At 35.8% G+C, this 18,079-nt stretch overlaps 1 protein-coding gene, 3 long non-coding RNA genes and 5 other non-coding genes across 10 annotated transcripts; all 9 read left to right on the top strand.

Moving 5' to 3' along the window:
* The first annotated feature begins 1,482 nt into the window (after nt 1-1,482).
* LOC149678143 (uncharacterized) lies at nt 1,483-7,030 on the top strand. The gene is made up of 2 exons (XR_016366039.1): nt 1,483-4,310; nt 6,749-7,030. It is a non-coding gene; the product is annotated as an uncharacterized LOC149678143 (long non-coding RNA).
* A 2,345-nt stretch (nt 7,031-9,375) lies between these two features.
* LOC149678142 (U1 spliceosomal RNA) lies at nt 9,376-9,539 on the top strand. The gene has a single exon (XR_016366306.1). It is a non-coding gene; the product is annotated as a U1 spliceosomal RNA (small nuclear RNA).
* Nucleotides 9,540-10,875: 1,336 nt separating this feature from the next.
* Nucleotides 10,876-12,026, top strand: LOC149678140 (uncharacterized). Of its 2 annotated transcripts, none has more exons than XR_016366249.1 (4): nt 10,876-11,376; nt 11,520-11,588; nt 11,670-11,737; nt 11,842-12,026. It is a non-coding gene; the product is annotated as an uncharacterized LOC149678140 (long non-coding RNA). The 2 variants fall into 2 exon arrangements; XR_016366248.1 differs by having other exon boundaries at nt 11,443-11,588; nt 11,842-12,023.
* LOC149678141 (U1 spliceosomal RNA) lies at nt 10,893-11,055 on the top strand. Its single transcript, XR_016366345.1, has one exon. It is a non-coding gene; the product is annotated as a U1 spliceosomal RNA (small nuclear RNA).
* Nucleotides 12,027-12,040: 14 nt separating the features above from the next.
* On the top strand, nt 12,041-12,634 carry LOC149678139 (uncharacterized). Its single transcript, XR_016366250.1, has 3 exons — nt 12,041-12,329; nt 12,422-12,466; nt 12,543-12,634. It is a non-coding gene; the product is annotated as an uncharacterized LOC149678139 (long non-coding RNA).
* Nucleotides 12,635-12,892: 258 nt separating this feature from the next.
* On the top strand, nt 12,893-13,057 carry LOC149678138 (U1 spliceosomal RNA). The gene has a single exon (XR_016366298.1). It is a non-coding gene; the product is annotated as a U1 spliceosomal RNA (small nuclear RNA).
* A 615-nt stretch (nt 13,058-13,672) lies between these two features.
* LOC149678137 (U1 spliceosomal RNA) lies at nt 13,673-13,836 on the top strand. The gene has a single exon (XR_016366299.1). It is a non-coding gene; the product is annotated as a U1 spliceosomal RNA (small nuclear RNA).
* A 539-nt stretch (nt 13,837-14,375) lies between these two features.
* On the top strand, nt 14,376-14,539 carry LOC149678136 (U1 spliceosomal RNA). Its single transcript, XR_016366313.1, has one exon. It is a non-coding gene; the product is annotated as a U1 spliceosomal RNA (small nuclear RNA).
* Nucleotides 14,540-14,920: 381 nt separating this feature from the next.
* LOC149678135 (uncharacterized) lies at nt 14,921-17,354 on the top strand. The gene is made up of 8 exons (XM_089837086.1): nt 14,921-15,164; nt 15,257-15,317; nt 15,437-15,540; nt 16,127-16,194; nt 16,247-16,360; nt 16,763-16,798; nt 16,861-16,905; nt 17,030-17,354. The coding sequence occupies exons 1-8, from the start codon at nt 15,113-15,115 to the stop codon at nt 17,066-17,068; spliced, it is 519 nt and encodes a 172-aa protein (XP_089693212.1). The 5' UTR covers nt 14,921-15,112; the 3' UTR covers nt 17,069-17,354.
* Nucleotides 17,355-18,079: the final 725 nt, after the last annotated feature.

The raw sequence follows: 18,079 nt of genomic DNA, 5'->3' as shown, positions 1-18,079 counted from the left end.
AATGAATACGTTTCTAAAGGATATCCACCACTTTTCTAAAGGTAAAAACTACTTTTATGTCGTTTTAGAGATTCTAAAAATTCAAACTCTGAAAACAAGGGCCAAGGCTTAGCGAGTACTTTAGAAGCTTCAAAAACGTGATAAAGTTGTTCTTACCATTAGAAAATTGCTGAATATCCTTTAGAAACCTATTTGGAGCAAGATTTAATCGGATTTCATGAATTAATTCCAATAATAACGCTGAAATTGAGTCGAGTTGAGTTTATCGAGCGTTGTAGCGGGCTAAACCTTGACCAGAGAAACGAGCATGGCCATGGAGGAAGGATACGAGCTATGGGCTCTATAGGAGAGCCTGGAGGGGCCAACTAATAGGCGCGCGAGAAGCCAAAAAGGGTCACGGTGGCGCCGCCAGACGGCGAGTAAAGTAACTAAAGTTTTAATAAAAATTCAAAACCATGTCAAGAACAACAAATCGAAACATGTGGTTAATAATTGATTGCATCGCTCCTAACTCCAAAAATAAAAAAGGAAATGCTAGAGATTTGTCTTTTTTCCGATTTCCCAAAAATACCTGTTTTTTCACACGTTATAGAGCCATAATTTGTTTGAACTTTAGTTACTTTACTCGCCGTCTGGCGGCGCCACCGTGACCCTTTTTGGCTTCTCGCGCGCCTACTAGTTGGCCTCTCCTATAGAGTCCAATAGAGTTCCCTGTTGGAAACCAATTGGAAATGAAAAGGACTTTAATTTGAAAACATGACCAATACATGTCCAATAGAGTTCCCTATTGGAAACCTATTGGGAATTAAAAGGAACTTAATTTGAAAACATGACCAATACATGTCCAATAGAGTTCCCTATTGGAAACCTATTGGGAATTAAAAGGAACTTAATTTGAAAACATGACCAATACATGTCCAATAGAGTTCCCTATTGGGAATTAAAAGGAACTTAATTTGTAAACATGACCAATACATGTCCAATAGAGTTCCCTATTGGGAATTAAAAGGAACTTAATTTGAAAACATGACCAATACATGTCCAATAGAGTTCCCTATTGGAAACCTATTGGGAATTAAAAGGAACTTAATTTGAAAACATGACCAATACATGTCCAATAGAGTTCCCTATTGGAAACCTATTGGGAATTAAAAGGAACTTAATTTGAAAACATGACCAATACATGTCCAATAGAGTTCCCTATTGGAAACCTATTGGGAATTAAAAGGACCTTAATTTGCAAAAATGACCAATACATGTCCAATAGAGTTCCCTATTGGAAACCTATTGAATATGTAATGGTCTTGAAATGGCAAGAAACCCCAATTCATTCCCAATAGAATTTCCAATCGGATGGTTATCGGAATGAAATGGACTTCTATTGGCAGATCATTTCCTATAGGTCGCCAATAGAAATCTTCAAACACCAATAGGATCGAATTTGTCACCGATTGGTTTCCAATCATTTTTTCCACTAGGGAAAAGAGTGGTGTATAGGTTACTGGTTAGCGCAGTTCACTCAACATTCTCATTTGAGGACAGGTATACGCGGTTTCATTATTTGTTAATCTCACTAAAATGCTACTAATTGTGAAGGTGTGTGATATAATTCCTTAAAACTAAACCAATGTAGAGGACCAGATTATTCGTTAAAACAATTTTGGTCCTATTGAATCAGTTATACTGTGATGTTACGTTATCATTTTATAAACTATTTGTTACCAACAGTGGATTGTTTAATTCATAAGTAACAGTGGTGCTGGTTAATCCAGGAGGACAGTGTCGTTATATAATTTAATTAGTCAAATAATTTTCATGTTTACATCACAGATTCTCTCAACGTAACCACGTTAGAAACGGAGGGTTACGTTGTTTGCTATTTCCACAGTCCACGTTGCCGTTTGTTTATTGGTTTAAATTGCTATGAATTGTATAGGTATTTGATTTAATTACTGGTATTCAAGCTAAACTATAGAATAACATCATTCATTAACATATTGTATAGATAATCTTTACCACAAACCTAGCACAGGATATGATAAAAATTTAACGCAATGTGTTGGAAATAATCAAAAACTCCTCTAAACATTAGAGTTAAGGTGAATTATTTATTAAAAGTCATTTTATAAGCTTAATGAGCACTGACGACAAGTTAATTTCAACGTAATTAAGTGTAATTAACGTGAAATTAAACCCCGAATGTACATTTTTTTTGGATGAAAACTCAGATAACTCTTAAATGATGTCCTTGATTAAGATTGTATCTAACCAAGCCGTTGGTAAAGCCCCATGTTTTCTCTTTCACACTTAAGCTAATTTAAATTATCTCGAAAGCACCTTAATAGGCGCGAAATTCAAAAGTTTAGGGTATAATAAGAATCGAAAACTCCACTAAAAATTGCAACTAAGGTGAAGTATACATTTAAACTCATTTTATAGCCTAAATGTACACTGCCAAAACACAATCCTACGTTAATTTTAACTCAATTAAATATAATTAACGTGAAATTAAACCAAAATATACATTTTTGGATAAAAGCTCAAATAACTTTTAAATAAACTGTTTAAACTACCCAAAAGTTTAGGGTACCATAATGATGAATATATGGCAAAAATATTAAACTGCACTAAACATTGCAAATAGGGTAAAAAATTCAAATAAATTTTAAGCTTAATCCACTCTCACGAACCACGCTCAAATTAAGATTAAAACATCACAAGTTTTTCGTACAGCCACAGTAGTTTCCTATTTCACTTTCAAATTAATCTAAATGATCATTAAAATACATCAAAAGCGCATACATTAAAATTTTAGGGTAATTGCAATTTAAGTTAATATTTTATTGAAACTTTTATTATAAAATAAATCCACACAAGATAAACAAGATAAGCCGTTAAATTAAACTCAATCAAGTATAATTAACCTAAGAAAAACATTAACATGTACAAAAATGGGCCAAGCCTCGCTTCGTGCCCTCTCCGCCCTAAAAAGTTCTGAGATCCCATGTAGAGCCAAGTCTGCCTTTTGTTCTCATTCAATCGCCAATTGAACAATTATGTTATAAATTAAGTCCTTTTCCTAATTAATAACCAATCTTCTTTGACTCTATCATTATTATACATCTTTGTTCGTATCAAAAATATCGTGACTTGGCAATCGCAAGTAAGTAATATTAAAAGGAAGTCGAAGGGATATTCACTAAATCGTTTATGGTCGAGGGGATATGTACAAGTTTATAAGATGAGTCATGCACAACCCTATGTACAAATTATATGGTGAGTTATGCATAACCCTATTTACAAGTTTATAAGGCGAGTTATGCATAACCTTATGTACACCTGCGCTTGCCAAGTCACGATATTTTTGATACGAACAAAGATGTATAATAATGATAGAGTCAAAGAATATTGGTTATTAATTAGGAAAAGTACTTAATTTATAACATAATTGTTCAATTGGCGATTGAATGAGACCAAAAGGCAGACTTGGCTCTACATGGGATTTCAGAACTTTTACGGCGGAGAGGGCACGAAGCGAGGCTTGGCCCATTTTTGTACATGTTAATGTTTTTCTTAGGATCTCACTTCTTTTTGTAGACCCTCTCGTTATACTTCGGTAGTTATATTAAAACAAGACCCTCTCGTGGTACTTCGTTTGCCAATATAATCGCTAACGTTTGTCCATATTTACGTTGAATTACCCCTTTCGACCCGCAGAGAATATGCAATAAAGATTGTACGCGATATCCTAATAAAAGAATGTAGCATCAGTTACGACACATTTCTATTAAACTACTACTCCTATTAGCTTTAATATATATTTAACTTTCGGTTAACTTTGGACCATTACGTCCTTTCATCAAGAACACACACTATTTCTGTTGAAAAGACGGCAGCGCCATCTAGTTTTAAAATAAAGAACTAAAGAACAATTTTATAAAAAATTCGGGATGTTTTAATTTTTCTGTGCTTTATAAAATAAATGAAAACTAAATCCTGAATTTTAAGTTTCTATCTCCTCTAGAAGTACCTTAGAATTTTGATGATCGGTGAGTGAGTGAGTGACAAAATAAGGTAGATTTCACCTGCGATATTTCGAAAAGCATATAGGGTAGGAACTTGAAATTTGGAAACAATAGCTAGGATTGACAGTCCTCGCGGCAAGCAAAATTTCAGACTTTCACCTATACCCATCACGAAGTTACAGTGGGCTTAAAAGTGCCACGAGTTGCTTCGAGAAAAGGATGTCAGTGCTCGACTTGGCTGGGAGCACGGCAGTGCTCCCAGAATGTGAAAGATTCGTGTTTTGGGTAAATTCATGGATACCTTATAATTAAACTAACAAATCTTTCACCCAGCCTCCATTTTCCTGTTTAATTCTTACGATTAATTAAATTGTCATTTAAAAGCTTTTTTCCCCATTTTGAAAAGAGAGCCATTGAAAAGGCGTGATATTTAAAAGTTTTGGGGCAAAGTAGTGATTGTTCTGCAAGAGTCAAACAGTCACTCCTCTAAAGTTTGCAGAATTTCTTGTTCAAACTCGTATAATAAACTGAAATAACACTAGTAAAAGAAGATAAGCCGTTAATTTCAACTTAATGATCATATTTAATTAAAATTAATCGAAAACAACAGGTTTTTTTTGGGTAACTATAGATAACCCTTAACTGAAATAACAAAATAAGATTAAACTACGCCAGTTGTTCTTTCAGCCTAAATGTTTTCCTATTTAACACTAAAATTAATTACATTATCACTATAATGCATTAATAGGCTCCAAACACAAAATTTTAGGGTAAGGAATGTGTCAAAATTAAACTTTTCCATTTAAATTTTAATATATCATTAGCATAGTTCGCCAAATCACCAGCAACAATTTAATCTGGCAACATTCAATGTAATAATGTTGCCAATAAAACAAGGGCGTCTAGCCCATAACTAAGCCATATCACTAGCCATCTCTCGCTATCCCTAATTCAATAAATTTTCTTCTACTGAAATACCACCTAGCATACCAGTCAAGTGGGGGGAGCAACAGAAAATTTTAAAGCACAGTCTTACGATAAGTCTTGGAATTTGGGCCTCAAATTACAGCCTCTAATCGAATCCGTTTGGTACACATCAACGTCAACGTAAATGTTCAATGTGATTACCATTGTGGTGCAGGCACTCTTCATCTGTCCATGTCTTTCAATTACTTTACAAGCAACGAACTCATGACGCAGGAAGTCCAAGTAAATGCCTTCAGAGATTTTCTTATCAAGAAAAAGGGTCCGATAATTTGGTTTCCAAGAATGCCCTCCCAAAAATGCACGTTATGAAGGTTTAAGGTACCATCCTTAAATAGCCTCGTCAGAGAACAGTACCTTTCTAAAAATAATGGATCGGCTTCAATTAGTTCACGCAAAGGTTTTGCCGTTTTGGGTAATCCTCGTAAACATCATGTTCAATTTTCCCTGGTTTGAATACACTGGCATTTTGCTAAAAGACGAGACTAACTAATTAAATTCGGTCCTAACTGCTACGTAACGACGATTAGTTTTCACTACGGCCTTTTTTCTCGGTTCCTCAGACAACTCGGACCTTCTGCTTCAAAGTCATTCCCAAAGAAACCTTTATGTTTTCTTTATTTTGTTCATAGTTTAAGGTTAGGGGGCCGACCTTTATTACAATGGTTTCTTTTTTCGGTATTTGTGCCTTTTTAACAGGCGTATTGTTAAAATTGTAACACTACAGAAATTGTATTTCAAATGGGACCGGCAATACCGCAACGCTGAGCCGAAAAACTGGATGGTAATTGTTTGGACCTATAGGGTCAGGACATTGGAGGACCAAACATACCGTGGTGTCACGTGTCGAATGTTAAAGCGACCTTCACCACTATACATACTATGACCTGCTGCTCAAGCTGACAATCTTTGAAAACTCAACTTTGAGGAACTTCCGGTCTTTTTAGATATAAAGGGGCTTTCAGTGTCGCTAAGTAGTAGAATTACAGTAGTTGGTCTCGTTTCCTAGCAAAATGCCAACTTATTCTAACCAGGAAAAATTGGGCAGCAAGTTTATTTTGGGTGAAGGTCGCGGTAACATTCAACCATAGAGAATTTTACACATGTGTAAAATTCTCTCTGGTTCAACTAAAGGTAGTGCTTTATGCCGAACGGTCTCCACACCGACATTTGGGTGCGAGGACTTTCGTCATTTCGATAGTGCAAGATCGTGAACGTAGAAGAGACTGTATAGTCTGTAATGAGGATACAGACTTTGACATCGTAGAAAGTTTTGAAGCCAATCTCATGCTTGTAGTAGAGCGGTGGAACAAGAAGTTGCACTAAGCCATTCTACTGTTCGTGCCAGTTTACAAGGGCATTACTACAGGCATAATCATATCCCCCTACATCAAGCCTTAACGGACGAGAAGTACCTAAGACGGCAATACCATTAGTCTTGCCATGCGTCATGAGTTTAGTGGTTGCAAATGTAATGCAAGACACGGACAGTCATCTGGAAGAGTGCCTCAACCACAATGGTAGACACTTCGAATATTTACGTTGAGTTGTTTACTAAACAGTTTAGAGGTTGCAATTTGAGGCCCAGGTTCTAAGACTAATCGTAGGACTGTGCTTTAAAATATTTTGTTGCATTCACGCATATTCTCCTGTATTCTTTGTGTATCTTGCCACTCGTTGTCACTTAAATACAATAAAACATGAATTCTAAACATTTATTTACACCCTGTATAATTTAGCACGACATCACCCGTTGGCAGTATTGGGGGTTGTACATAAAGGAAGCTGTTGGTCTGATCTCGACAACACTGTATATGTATACAGTGTACGAAACAAATATTTTTCTTCCATATTTCAAATACCGTCGTTTTTAAACTTTTCATAAATAAAGTACAACACAATATGCTTATATAGACATCGTCTTCAAGCTCTTCTACTCATGATGCATTTCCTCAAAAATTCTCATTGATATATGTTTAGAGTGTACACAACAAATAAAAAAATTTATTCTACATTTCAAATACTGTCATTTTTGAACTAACTTCATATATAAAGTACAACATTATATGCTTTTCGAAAACTATGTTATTGGATATGAGTTCATATAATTAACTATACTTAAGTACTTCTTTAAGCTATTAGAAATAGATCAACCCCAAATGTATGTCGGTACAAAAAACATGAAATTATTCAAATTTTAATTACATTAAGACTGAAGGGACAGATATTATAAAAAAACGTCTTGGTTTGGACCAAGGCCGAAAAAACAAACGATATGTCTGAGGTTTATCAGTTGACTGAAGTTTCAGATATTGCAATTTCTTTTTAAATTACTTTTATTCCTTTAATCCTTAATCAATATTTAATTCAATCAACTTATTTTTACTGTTAATCGATCTATTCCCTCTAAATTAATTTCAAAAATTACATATCTACGCTTTTTCAAGAATAATTCCATTTTCCGAAAACATTTTATCATGAAATTAATTATTTTGAAGGGATTTCGTGTCGATGATTACTAAGTTGGAAGCACAGTTTTAATTCTTGTTGCCTTGACAAATTTTCAAGTTTGCACCAAAAAAGTTTAAATCTGTTGTAAGTTGCTGGGAAGACTGATGTCAAGAAATTATGATAAAGAATTTATTTTGCTCAAACTAATTTATAAACTTATGTTGTCTACTTAAGACAAAGCAACAACCTCGGTCCTGTCTTGTTTCTTTTAGTAGGTAGCTCTCCTTTTATGCACTGGAAAAATATGATATCGGTGTAAATATAACCAAAGGAAAGGGTAAAGTTTACATAAAAAGAAATACTTCTCAGTTCCGATGACTTGTTATTTCCTGAGGAAATAAAATGGTTGAACACATCATACCTTACCAGAACTGCCATGGACCGATCGTACACAAATTACATAAGGAGAAACTAAAACACTGGGGCGATGCCGCCATTGGGGTCTTCTCCCTCTCGCCTAGAAGCACCGCTAGAGGCAGTGCGAGTTGACTTTCCTCCCGCCTGTAGTGAACTTTGGCACCGTCTGACGATGGCCCTTGGTGCAAGGAAGAATACCCCAATGGTCTCCTCGCCCCTGTGTGTTTTCGGAAATGGTCTCTACGCCTGATAAAATCATTCCGCGTAATACGTAACCGGTGTACAATACAAGTAACGCCAACAATGTAGTAAGGGGTGATGACGTTCCAAATCTAGATTGAGTTATGGCCAAGAAGCTTTGAAGTTCGGAGAGGGAAACTGCAGTGCAACCTTTCCTTCATAGTCGCGACAAAAAAATGTAACATTTCGATATTCGAAGTTAAATGTATAAATTCGCGTCCCCAATATATGCATCCACTATCAAATATTTACATTTTCCTTTCGAGTTATATCAAAGATCGCTTGCTCTTTTTAGACACTTCGTATAATATTTCAAATATTCAATATTCGTCACCCAACACGTACTCCCTTCAAAATAATTAATTTCATGATAAAATGTTTTCGGAAAATGGAATTATTCTTGAAAAAGCGTAGATATGTAATTTTTGAAATTAATTTAGAGGGAATAGATCGATTAACAGTAAAAATAAGTTGATTGAATTAAATATTGATTAAGGATTAAAGGAATAAAAGTAATTTAAAAAGAAATTGCAATATCTGAAACTTCAGTCAACTGATAAACCTCAGACATATCGTTTGTTTTTTCGGCCTTGGTCCAAACCAAGACGTTTTTTTATAATGGAAGCTTGGGTTTACGGAATAAATACTGCAGTTAACTCCCAATATTGACCTCTCAAAACTTTTAATGTTTACACTAATTACAATTAGTATATTCAGTATGACAAATGTCAGAATGACGAAATGGCTGAAAGGGTACGTTTTCACATGTTTTAAAGTATCATTAAATCTAATTAAGTTAATTTATTTGGCATTAAATTAGAATATTACCAAAGAAATGCAGGAAAAGGATGAGCAACCCTACCAAGTAAGTCGACGCTCGGCGCATTAATACACCATTTATGGTTGGTTGAAAGTAGTTCTAAATGGTTTCTTACGTTTGATCAGGATTGTATTACTCAAAAACTTAACGCTCAGCCGATTTATCATCATCCTATTGAAAGGGAAATCTATCCACAATAAAATTGCATTTAACTACCAATTCTGATTTTCCATTGTTTCACCGAGATATCATTAATTTTAAACGTTTCCTCGAAATTCTTCGACCGTATTTTTCATAATTTGACGACTCACGACGTTAAAACTTTATAAAAACGAAACGTTGAAGCAAGTTCTTAAAATTCAAAATAAATATTGCATTTACTCCTAATTTTGGCTCTCCATCGTTAATGTATAAGCTAATGTTAATTCCGTTACAATCATACTTACCTGGCGTCGCTGCGGCCTTGATCTTGGAGGAGGCGGGCTGGGGCGAGACTTGATCATTGCACCCCGATCGAGTTGACCCTCACCACTGTCACTAATCGTGATCAGTGGGGCGTACTATTTTTGGTAGCGGGGGTTGTGCGTTCGCGCTCATCCCCACAAACTATATAATATAAAATTAAATACAAACCATACACAGTAAATAATTTGTGGTGCATTTTTTGTCGGTCATTCAAACTGCACACGAAGTAGTCTGTGTGTAGGGGTGATTCAACGTAGACCCAAATTAGTTGAGCTCTTGTATAAAGTAAGTTCTTTTCCCATAATTCTCTATCTCTTACCTTAGTGATATCCCCCATTCCGGGGTCAATAGTATACTCTCTAAAGGCTCGTTTACATGTGCGCGAGAAATGGAAAAAGTCGAAGCGTAAAGCTGAGAGATGAGGCGTATTGGGGTTTGCGTTCCCTAGGCATACCGTTTACAAACAAGCGAAAGCTTTTTAAGTCGCGCTTGTTGCTCATAGTTGAAGCGGGTGTTCGGAATAAGCTCCGATCTGCCGCAGTAGAATCTTCAGCTCGTGTTTGCTTCTCGCAAAGAGTCACGTGATTTTCCAAGCCAATAATATCCAAGGACCGAATATCGTTTGATATTTTTGCGCTTGTTTATCTCGCGAAATAGGCCTAGGCACCACAATTGAGAATGTCTTTAAAAGAACAAGATAAAATTTTTGAAATACGTGTAATCACATTACCTCATCCTTTCAAGCTCGACAATTAAATCAAAATTATTCTCAAGCTCAAGTAGAGAAAATATACGCATCGTGACAAATTACATCAAGTGACCTTCCAAAAGGCGAAAATAGCCTTCTTTGTTTCTATTTCTCCATATAGGATGTGCCCACCAACGACGTTCCGTTCTAATTTTCTGTTGTTTTTTTGTTATAAATGTCGAATGTTTTTCAAAAGCAATAGTTTCTTTTTAAGCAGAAGTAAACTAACGACAGTCGACGCCATTTTAGTTGTTTACTTCCGACTGAAAGACAACTCTGCAATCTAGGCTCATGCTACCGCCCAGCTCGTATGTAAACGAAGGAGCAGGTGGAGCAGCGGGAACAAACGCTTTTGGCAGACGCGATTTTTTTAGGCGCGAGAAAATGATTCAACTTTCAACTTCTACTCTCCGCTTTAAGCTTAATTCTCGCTCACATGTAAACGAGCCTTTACGAAGTTGTCCACAACGTTGAGGATACTCAGTTCACTCCCTCTCTCTACCGAAATTACTGTATTGCTGGAACAGAAATCAACTGTATTAATTTCTCGGAGAAATCACTTGTTTCAAAGATTAATTCAATTATTTTCCCAGAAATAATTTGACCGTATTTTTCATAACTTGGTGTCTTCTCATCTTAACCTATCATTGAAACTTATAACAGAATCCAAGTCTTAAAATACTTAATTAATATTGCGTTTACTACTAATCTTGGCTTTCCTAACATTAATTCCATTACTTTTATACTTACATGGCGTCGCTGCGGCCTTGATCTTTGAGGAGGCGGGCTGGGGCGAGACTTGATCATTGCACCCCGATCGAGTTGACCCTCACCACTGTCACTAATGTGATCAGTGGGGCGTAATATTTTTGGCAGCGGGGGTCGTGCGTTCGCGCTCACCCTCACTAATTATTAAATATAAAATTAAACACAAAAGTAATTATACCTGCGGTACTGAGACTTAATAGGATATACTATAAAGTTGGGTGGTGTTTGCTTCTCTTCTGGATTTAATGGAATGGTCTCTTGATAACCCACGAGTGCCTATCAACTATCATACTTATTCTAATTATGTTACTTATGCCCTTGACATACTTTGTGAGTTACAAATGAATCCCTGGACAGATAACGATTCTTTGTATTACCCTTTAAAATTTCCCCCAGTTTGTTTAAGGTATCGGAAATTATTATAGATTTGATTGGGGACATTGTATACTTTAAAACAGGTGAGAATATATTGTTACCGATATTTTTGGGGTTACAGTATAAATGCGAATGCTTCCATTCAAAAGATTCTAGTTAAAGTTAATTGTTATTACGTTTCACATCGTATCCAAAATGAGAACCTTTGCTTTTGCCTTCGTACTAGCCATGAATTTCGCCTCGTATTTCGCCCAAATGGATATGACACCCGAGGAAGTTTTGAAAACAATGTGCAGTATGTTTTTATTAAACATTTGCGCATGCGTTATCATTCCCAATTCCATAAATAAAACTTTTATTTTTAAATTCTAAATAGTGATTAATGAAAACAAAGCTATGCGAGATGCAATGAATGCCTGCCAAGAAGTAAAGGGCACTGATATGGTAATTATCCATTGAACAATACTTAATTATCTACCACACTAGAATATTTTCGACTGTTAAATTTAATTGGATATGTAAAACACGTGGTTTTTTTCGCTATTTAGATGAAGGAAATCTACTCAGTCTGTGGTAAAAAACTCGACATTAAAGAAGGTCTTACCTTCACGGAAATGGCGGATATGGTCTGCGCCCCAGGAGGCGACAAAATTTTCTATAAGGTACTTGGTTGACTCTGGGAGTACTCATAATATAGGAGATGTCAACACGCGTTAAGAAACCGGTACGTTTCCTCTACGTTCAGACATGGACAGTCCCCTGCCAACTTCTAGCCCCCTACCAAGACTATGATGTCAACGACAGCACGGTGCGTGGCCAAGTTGCGCAGAAGAGATTTTACTAGTGCACCTCCAGTCTCCCCCTCACCCCCAAGGACTTTAAACTGTAAACCCTTACTCCTGTAGTATATGTACTCCCAGGTTGGCTGTTGAATTAGCCTCTATAAGTCCAAACATGTAAATAAGTTGCTTTATATTTTTCATTTTATTAATGGTTTCAGTTTGACAAATGTCAAAAAGAACAAATGACCGAAAAGGTATTTGAATTCTGATTCATTTCATTCATACTCCGTCATTAAATCAAATTAATTAATTTCTTTTTAATTGATGTTATTAATTCAAATTTTAGAAAATAACAAAAGAAATGGCGGAAAAGGAAATACAGCCCATGATGGTAAGTCGACGCTTCGGTGTACTTTTTTTTAAAGATGAAAGTTAATTGTACTTAATTATTTCTTATGGTTTTTCAGGATTGTTTCGCAGATAAACTTGGTACTAAGTCGCAATAACTCAGGATTGAAATTAACATTAATGTAAAATTTCAAATAAATTGCGTTATATTTATTGTTGTATTTTTAATACCTCGGATACCATTAGTGTGTTACCGTAAATCAAATCGGTTTTCCACGGGTAAACTCTTCTCACATTAACCCTTTAAGAGTTGCCTACGATATAGCGTTGCCTACGATATAGCGTAGGCAACGCTTTAAGATACTTAAAACAAAATAAAAATCTCAAAATTATTAATAAATATTGAATTTACTCCTAATATTGACTTTCCATTGTTAATGTATAAGCTAATGTCAGTTCTATAATAAGCATACTTACCTGGCGTCGCTGCGGCCTTGATCTTGTAGGAGGCGGGCTGGGGTGAGACCCGATCATTGCACTCCGATCGGGTTGACCCTCACTACTATCACTAATTCGTGATCAGTGGGGCGTACTATTTTTGGTAGCGGGGGTCGTGCGTTCGCGCTCACCCCCACATACTCTAAATACAAAATTAAACATATATCACGTAGCTTATGGCGTTCATTGTATTCTGAGTTAAAATACAATCTGAGCTGAAGTAGTTTGTGAGGTATTAAAAATATGCAGTGTGTCATGCATGTGTAGTGAAACAACGTAGAACCAAAAAAAAAGCTCTCGTATGGACTTTTCCGACGTAAAAAAGGGGTAGGCAACCCTCAATATCGTTACATTCAAGGGGGTTGAAACATTGCCATCCGTCTCTGCGCACTCTCATAATACAAAAAAGCTACAGCGCAGGCGCAAAAAGCGAGAAGAAAGGCAAAGTTTTGCCCCCGTGCCTTTCCCTCTTAGTTACGTCGAAATGGTCTATGGCTGAAAGAAAATTCTACTGTATTTTCTATCCGTATTTCCCGAAGAAATCATTAACTGCTAATTCAACTTTTATCCTCGAAATACTTCGACCATATTTTACATTACTTATCGTTTCTTCACCTTAACGCTTTATAGAAGCTTAAAATCTAAACTTTGTCTATGAAAGCACAATCAAATTCTTAATAAATTTTGCATTTACTCCTAATCTTGGCTTTCCATCGTTAATGTATAAGCTAATGTTAGTTCCATTGTAATCATACTTACCTGGCGTCGCTGCGGCCTTGATCTTTGAGGAGGCGGGCTGGGGCGAGACCCGATCATTGCACTTCGATCGGGTTGACCCTCACCACTATCACTAATCGTGATCAGTGGGGCGTACTATTTTTGGGAGCGGGGGTCGTGCGTTCGCGCTCACCCCCACAAATTATATATCACAAAATTAATCACATATCATACTCATTAAATAAATTTTAGTGCATTCTGTGTCGATGATTCAAACTGCACCTGAAGTCTTAAGAAGTAGTCTGTGAGATATTAAAAATACGCAGTGTGTAATACATCATGTACCGTGATTCAACGTAGACTCAAATTATTTAAGCTCTTGTTTAGAAGAATTTTTTTCCCATTTATGGCAACGTCAAAACCCTTTATCTCTTATCTTAGTGATATCCGCCCTTCCGGAGCAAATAGTATTCCCTCTTACAAAGCTGCTCCCAACATTGCGGATACTCAGTTCACTCCCCCTCTCTACCGAAATTACTTTATTTCTGGAAGAAAAACCAACTGTATGAATTTCGTGGAGGACCGTATTTTTCATAATTGTGCATCTCCTCATCATAACCCTTCAATGAATCTTAAAACCAAATCCAAGCCTTAAAATGCTTAATTAATATTGCATTTACTCGTAATATTGGCTCTCCATCGTTAATGTATAACCTAATGTCAGTTCCTTCGTAATCATACTTACCTGGCGTCGCTGCGGCCTCGATCTTTGAGGAGGCGGGCTGGGGCGAGACTTGATCATTGCACCCCGATCGAGTTGACCCTCACCACTATCACTAATCGTGATCAGTGGGGCGTACTATTTTTGGTAGCGGGGGTCGTGCGTTCGCGCTCACCCCCACTCACTTAAATAAATACAAAATTAAACATTAATCATATTTTTAGGCTTTTAACGTATTGAAAGTAATTGGCTAGCCTCAATCCATGCATAGTTCCATCTGGTGTTGCTTCTTGGCGTGAGGAAAAATAACCTTAGATATGTCAGACTTCCATCCTGTTTGTTGGTTTCTCTGCATGTAATTTTTGGAATGTTCTATTTTTGGAACTTTTTAAAGGTAGGTGCATGTAGCGGGGGTCGTGCGTTCGCGCTCACCCCCACTCACTTAAATAAATACAAAATTAAACATTAATCATATTTTTAGGCTTTTAACGTATTGAAAGTAATTGGCTAGCCTCAATCCATGCATAGTTCCATCTGGTGTTGCTTCTTGGCGTGAGGAAAAATAACCTTAGATATGTCAGACTTCCATCCTGTTTGTTGGTTCTTCTGCATGTAATTTTTGGAATGTTCTATTTTTGGAACTTTTTAAAGGTATGTGCATGGTAGAAGGGGGAAGTAATTGACCTTATTTTTCGTAAAAAATAATTTCTTCTTTGTAGTTGTAGGTCCGCTTTAGAATTTGTATCAAAGTTCATGCATGGTTTGAAGAAATTTAAAAATACCATTGATCAAACAAAAGATAGGCGTACGTCAATTTGTGTCTCTATACCTTAGAATTAAGCGATATAACAGGAAACCCTAAGCACACAGTAATTTTCTTAATAATTTATTATCAAGGTAATTACGGTTATGGAGTATCCAATGCAGGTGTGCCAACAACCAGCAACCGTCGCCACAGGTAAATATATTTTTTCCAATTCAATTTTAGTCGTCTTCGAAGTTTTTATAAGAGTAGTGAAACTTTGAACCCGAAAATATTCCTGTTTCTGCTGCAATGAGAGTCTTTCTGTTTTATAGCGTTGTATTAGTGGCTCATGTCTGGTGTGCCGCCATTAATGGCACAGATACCAAAGTTGAGGACACTGAAGAATCACCAGATGAAACCTTACAATCAATGTGTGGTGAGTTGTTTTTTTTATTAGTGGTATCTGGGCCAAGTGGGAGTAGGTAGGCTTTCCTTGGGCCCGATGTTTGGTGAGTTAGCACTTAAACTGTAGCGTATGTGTAGTCTGTTAGCACATTAAATATTCAGTGATTTATAAATAGCGAATCTTGATCAGTAATTTTTTTGTAATATTTGATAAAGTTGTTTATTTGTATGATCTTTATGTACAGTCACAATTCGTTAACGAATTCGAAGGTTGGGTCCGCGAACCCCTTGGCTTTAAGCCTGTTGAGAACGACGGGTAGCTTAGCTTGTAGCATTTGTACGTCGGTGTTCCAAAAATGATCATGGTAGTACAGTGGGTTCAATGGGTAATAATTTTGAGTCGAAATTGTTCTATGGCATTTTCCCACAAGGGCCACTCCTAAACAAGTTATGATTGTAGTGTTTTACGGACGGCCCCCTTAATTTAATTAGCGATGTGTTTCAGTTTCTTTCTTCTATTTAAGGGGCCATCTTTTAAACACTGTAATCGTAAATTCTGAAAACGAAAATGTTTTCCAAGTGACTTAACTTGTTCTCAAAAATGTACTTTGTTACAGAACTTACGAAGAACAAAGAAATGTTGACAATAATGAACGAATGTCACAAGGAAAAAGCCACCGATCAAGTAATACTTATGGATTAATTATTTCCTTGACCTTAATAAGTTCATTATTTAGATGAAAGAATTTGATAAAATCTGCGCCGATAAATTTGAAATTAAAACTGATTATTCGCTCAAGTCTTTGACCGAAGTTTTCTGCGCTGAAGGGGGAGACAAAATATTTTACCAGGTAATAATTTTGAGTTTCATCAAGGAGAAAGAAGGGAGATGTCGGCCATTGAAAAAAGGGAGAAGGTAACGTGAACGGCACAGTTGTTTCTGTATCTCACGCGCACCTACCTCTGCGCACAGACGAGGAAAAAGGGGAAAATTGAGGAGTTGATGGAGGGTTGATCTCTCTGAACCTTGTTCTATCATTGCTCTCTGAGTCAGCAAATACGCATGGGTAAAGTGACGTGTTAGCCTTTAGATCGTGACGCCATCTTTTGTACGACGTTTCAAATATTGAAAGTCTTTTTATTGACGAAATGTTTAGACCTTCCGAGTATTCTTATGGCGTCTCCCTTTATCCTCCATGATTTCATTTTATTTAATCATTAATTAACTTAATTTATTGTCAAATTTAATCAAGTTTGACAAGTGTCAAGACGAGTTAGCAGTCGAGAAGGTAAAACTGTTACTCATAATTATTTTTGTTATGTGACTAATTTTCAATTGTAATATTTACAGAAAATTACTAAAGAAAATGAACAAAATCAGATGCAACCCATGTTTGTGAGTTAATTGCATTTATTTATTATAAATTAAATATAAGTATATTTAAATTCCTAGTGTTTGAGCACATTTTTAATTGGAGATATTGTTTCTAAACAAGGCGCTAATTTGCTTAATTTTTCAGAAATGTTTCGAAGAGAAATCTGGCATCAAAATGGATTAAATACTGTTAAACATTATTATTATATCAAGATCATTTAATAACTATTTCTACTAATTATTATCAATTTAATTAAAAGTTTTTATTCTCAAAGCAAACGTATAATTTTGAATAGACCAAACCAAGAGTAAATCAATCAAGAAGTATACAATTTATGTCCGAACCAATACAAAGGCGGATCATTTAAGTTAATGACCCAAAAAATTAAGAGCATTCATTTTATAAAACAATTTCGCGCTTTGCTTACGAAATTTTATGGCTGAACTAACAATGTATGATTGTAGGTGAGAGTGGATTGAAAAACGCACTGTGTGTCCTTTTAACATGATAGGCTATTTGTCCTTGCATCTTATGCCAATATTTTCCTATAACGCAATTTGGTACGTTCCATTTTTTTCTTGGTTTGTTTAGTGTGATTGTTTTTACACATACCACCACTACTATTTGAGTTACTGTTTCGACCATAGACGGTTTTTTCAACGGCGAAATTGTACCTTTGAGTATAAACTAGTTTAATTTATTTAATGGGTTGTGGTTTGTATTTGAGAACGTTTTATATTTCAAGAAAGAGTCTACCATTACGTATCGGGTATATAGTCATCGAATAAAAATGAATTTCAATCAAAGTAAAACTTTTGATTATTTTGAAGAAGCGGTATGGTTATTTTGTACAAGAAAGTGTAGTACAAGTGGTGTAATACTGTCGAATAGCTTTGATCAAAACGAAGATCCGCATTGTTCAGAAAGTAAGCCGAATTTTAGAAATTTTATACTTATACTTTGATTCTCAGTGAGTTTAACCTTGATTTCCAGTTTTGTTATCTTGTAAAATACCGTTCATAAATGCAAAATTTAATATTACAGGCGGTTGAAGCACTTATAAATTACAACATACAACAATGCCTCGTAGAAGACACGCTATTACCAAGTTGAAACCAACGCAACTAATGATTTCATCGAGTCCCGAATCAATTTCATCAAATAAAGATTGCTTCGGTTTAATTCTTAAAACTT

Source organism: Phalangium opilio, unplaced genomic scaffold (assembly GCF_054372755.1).
Source record: "Phalangium opilio isolate 3A_F unplaced genomic scaffold, DU_Popi_V2 ptg000042l_1, whole genome shotgun sequence".
In the NCBI taxonomy this organism is placed as follows: Eukaryota; Metazoa; Arthropoda; class Arachnida; order Opiliones; family Phalangiidae; genus Phalangium; species Phalangium opilio.
The sequence above is the reverse complement of the archived record's forward strand: the minus strand, read 5'-3'. Positions and strand labels throughout refer to the sequence as shown.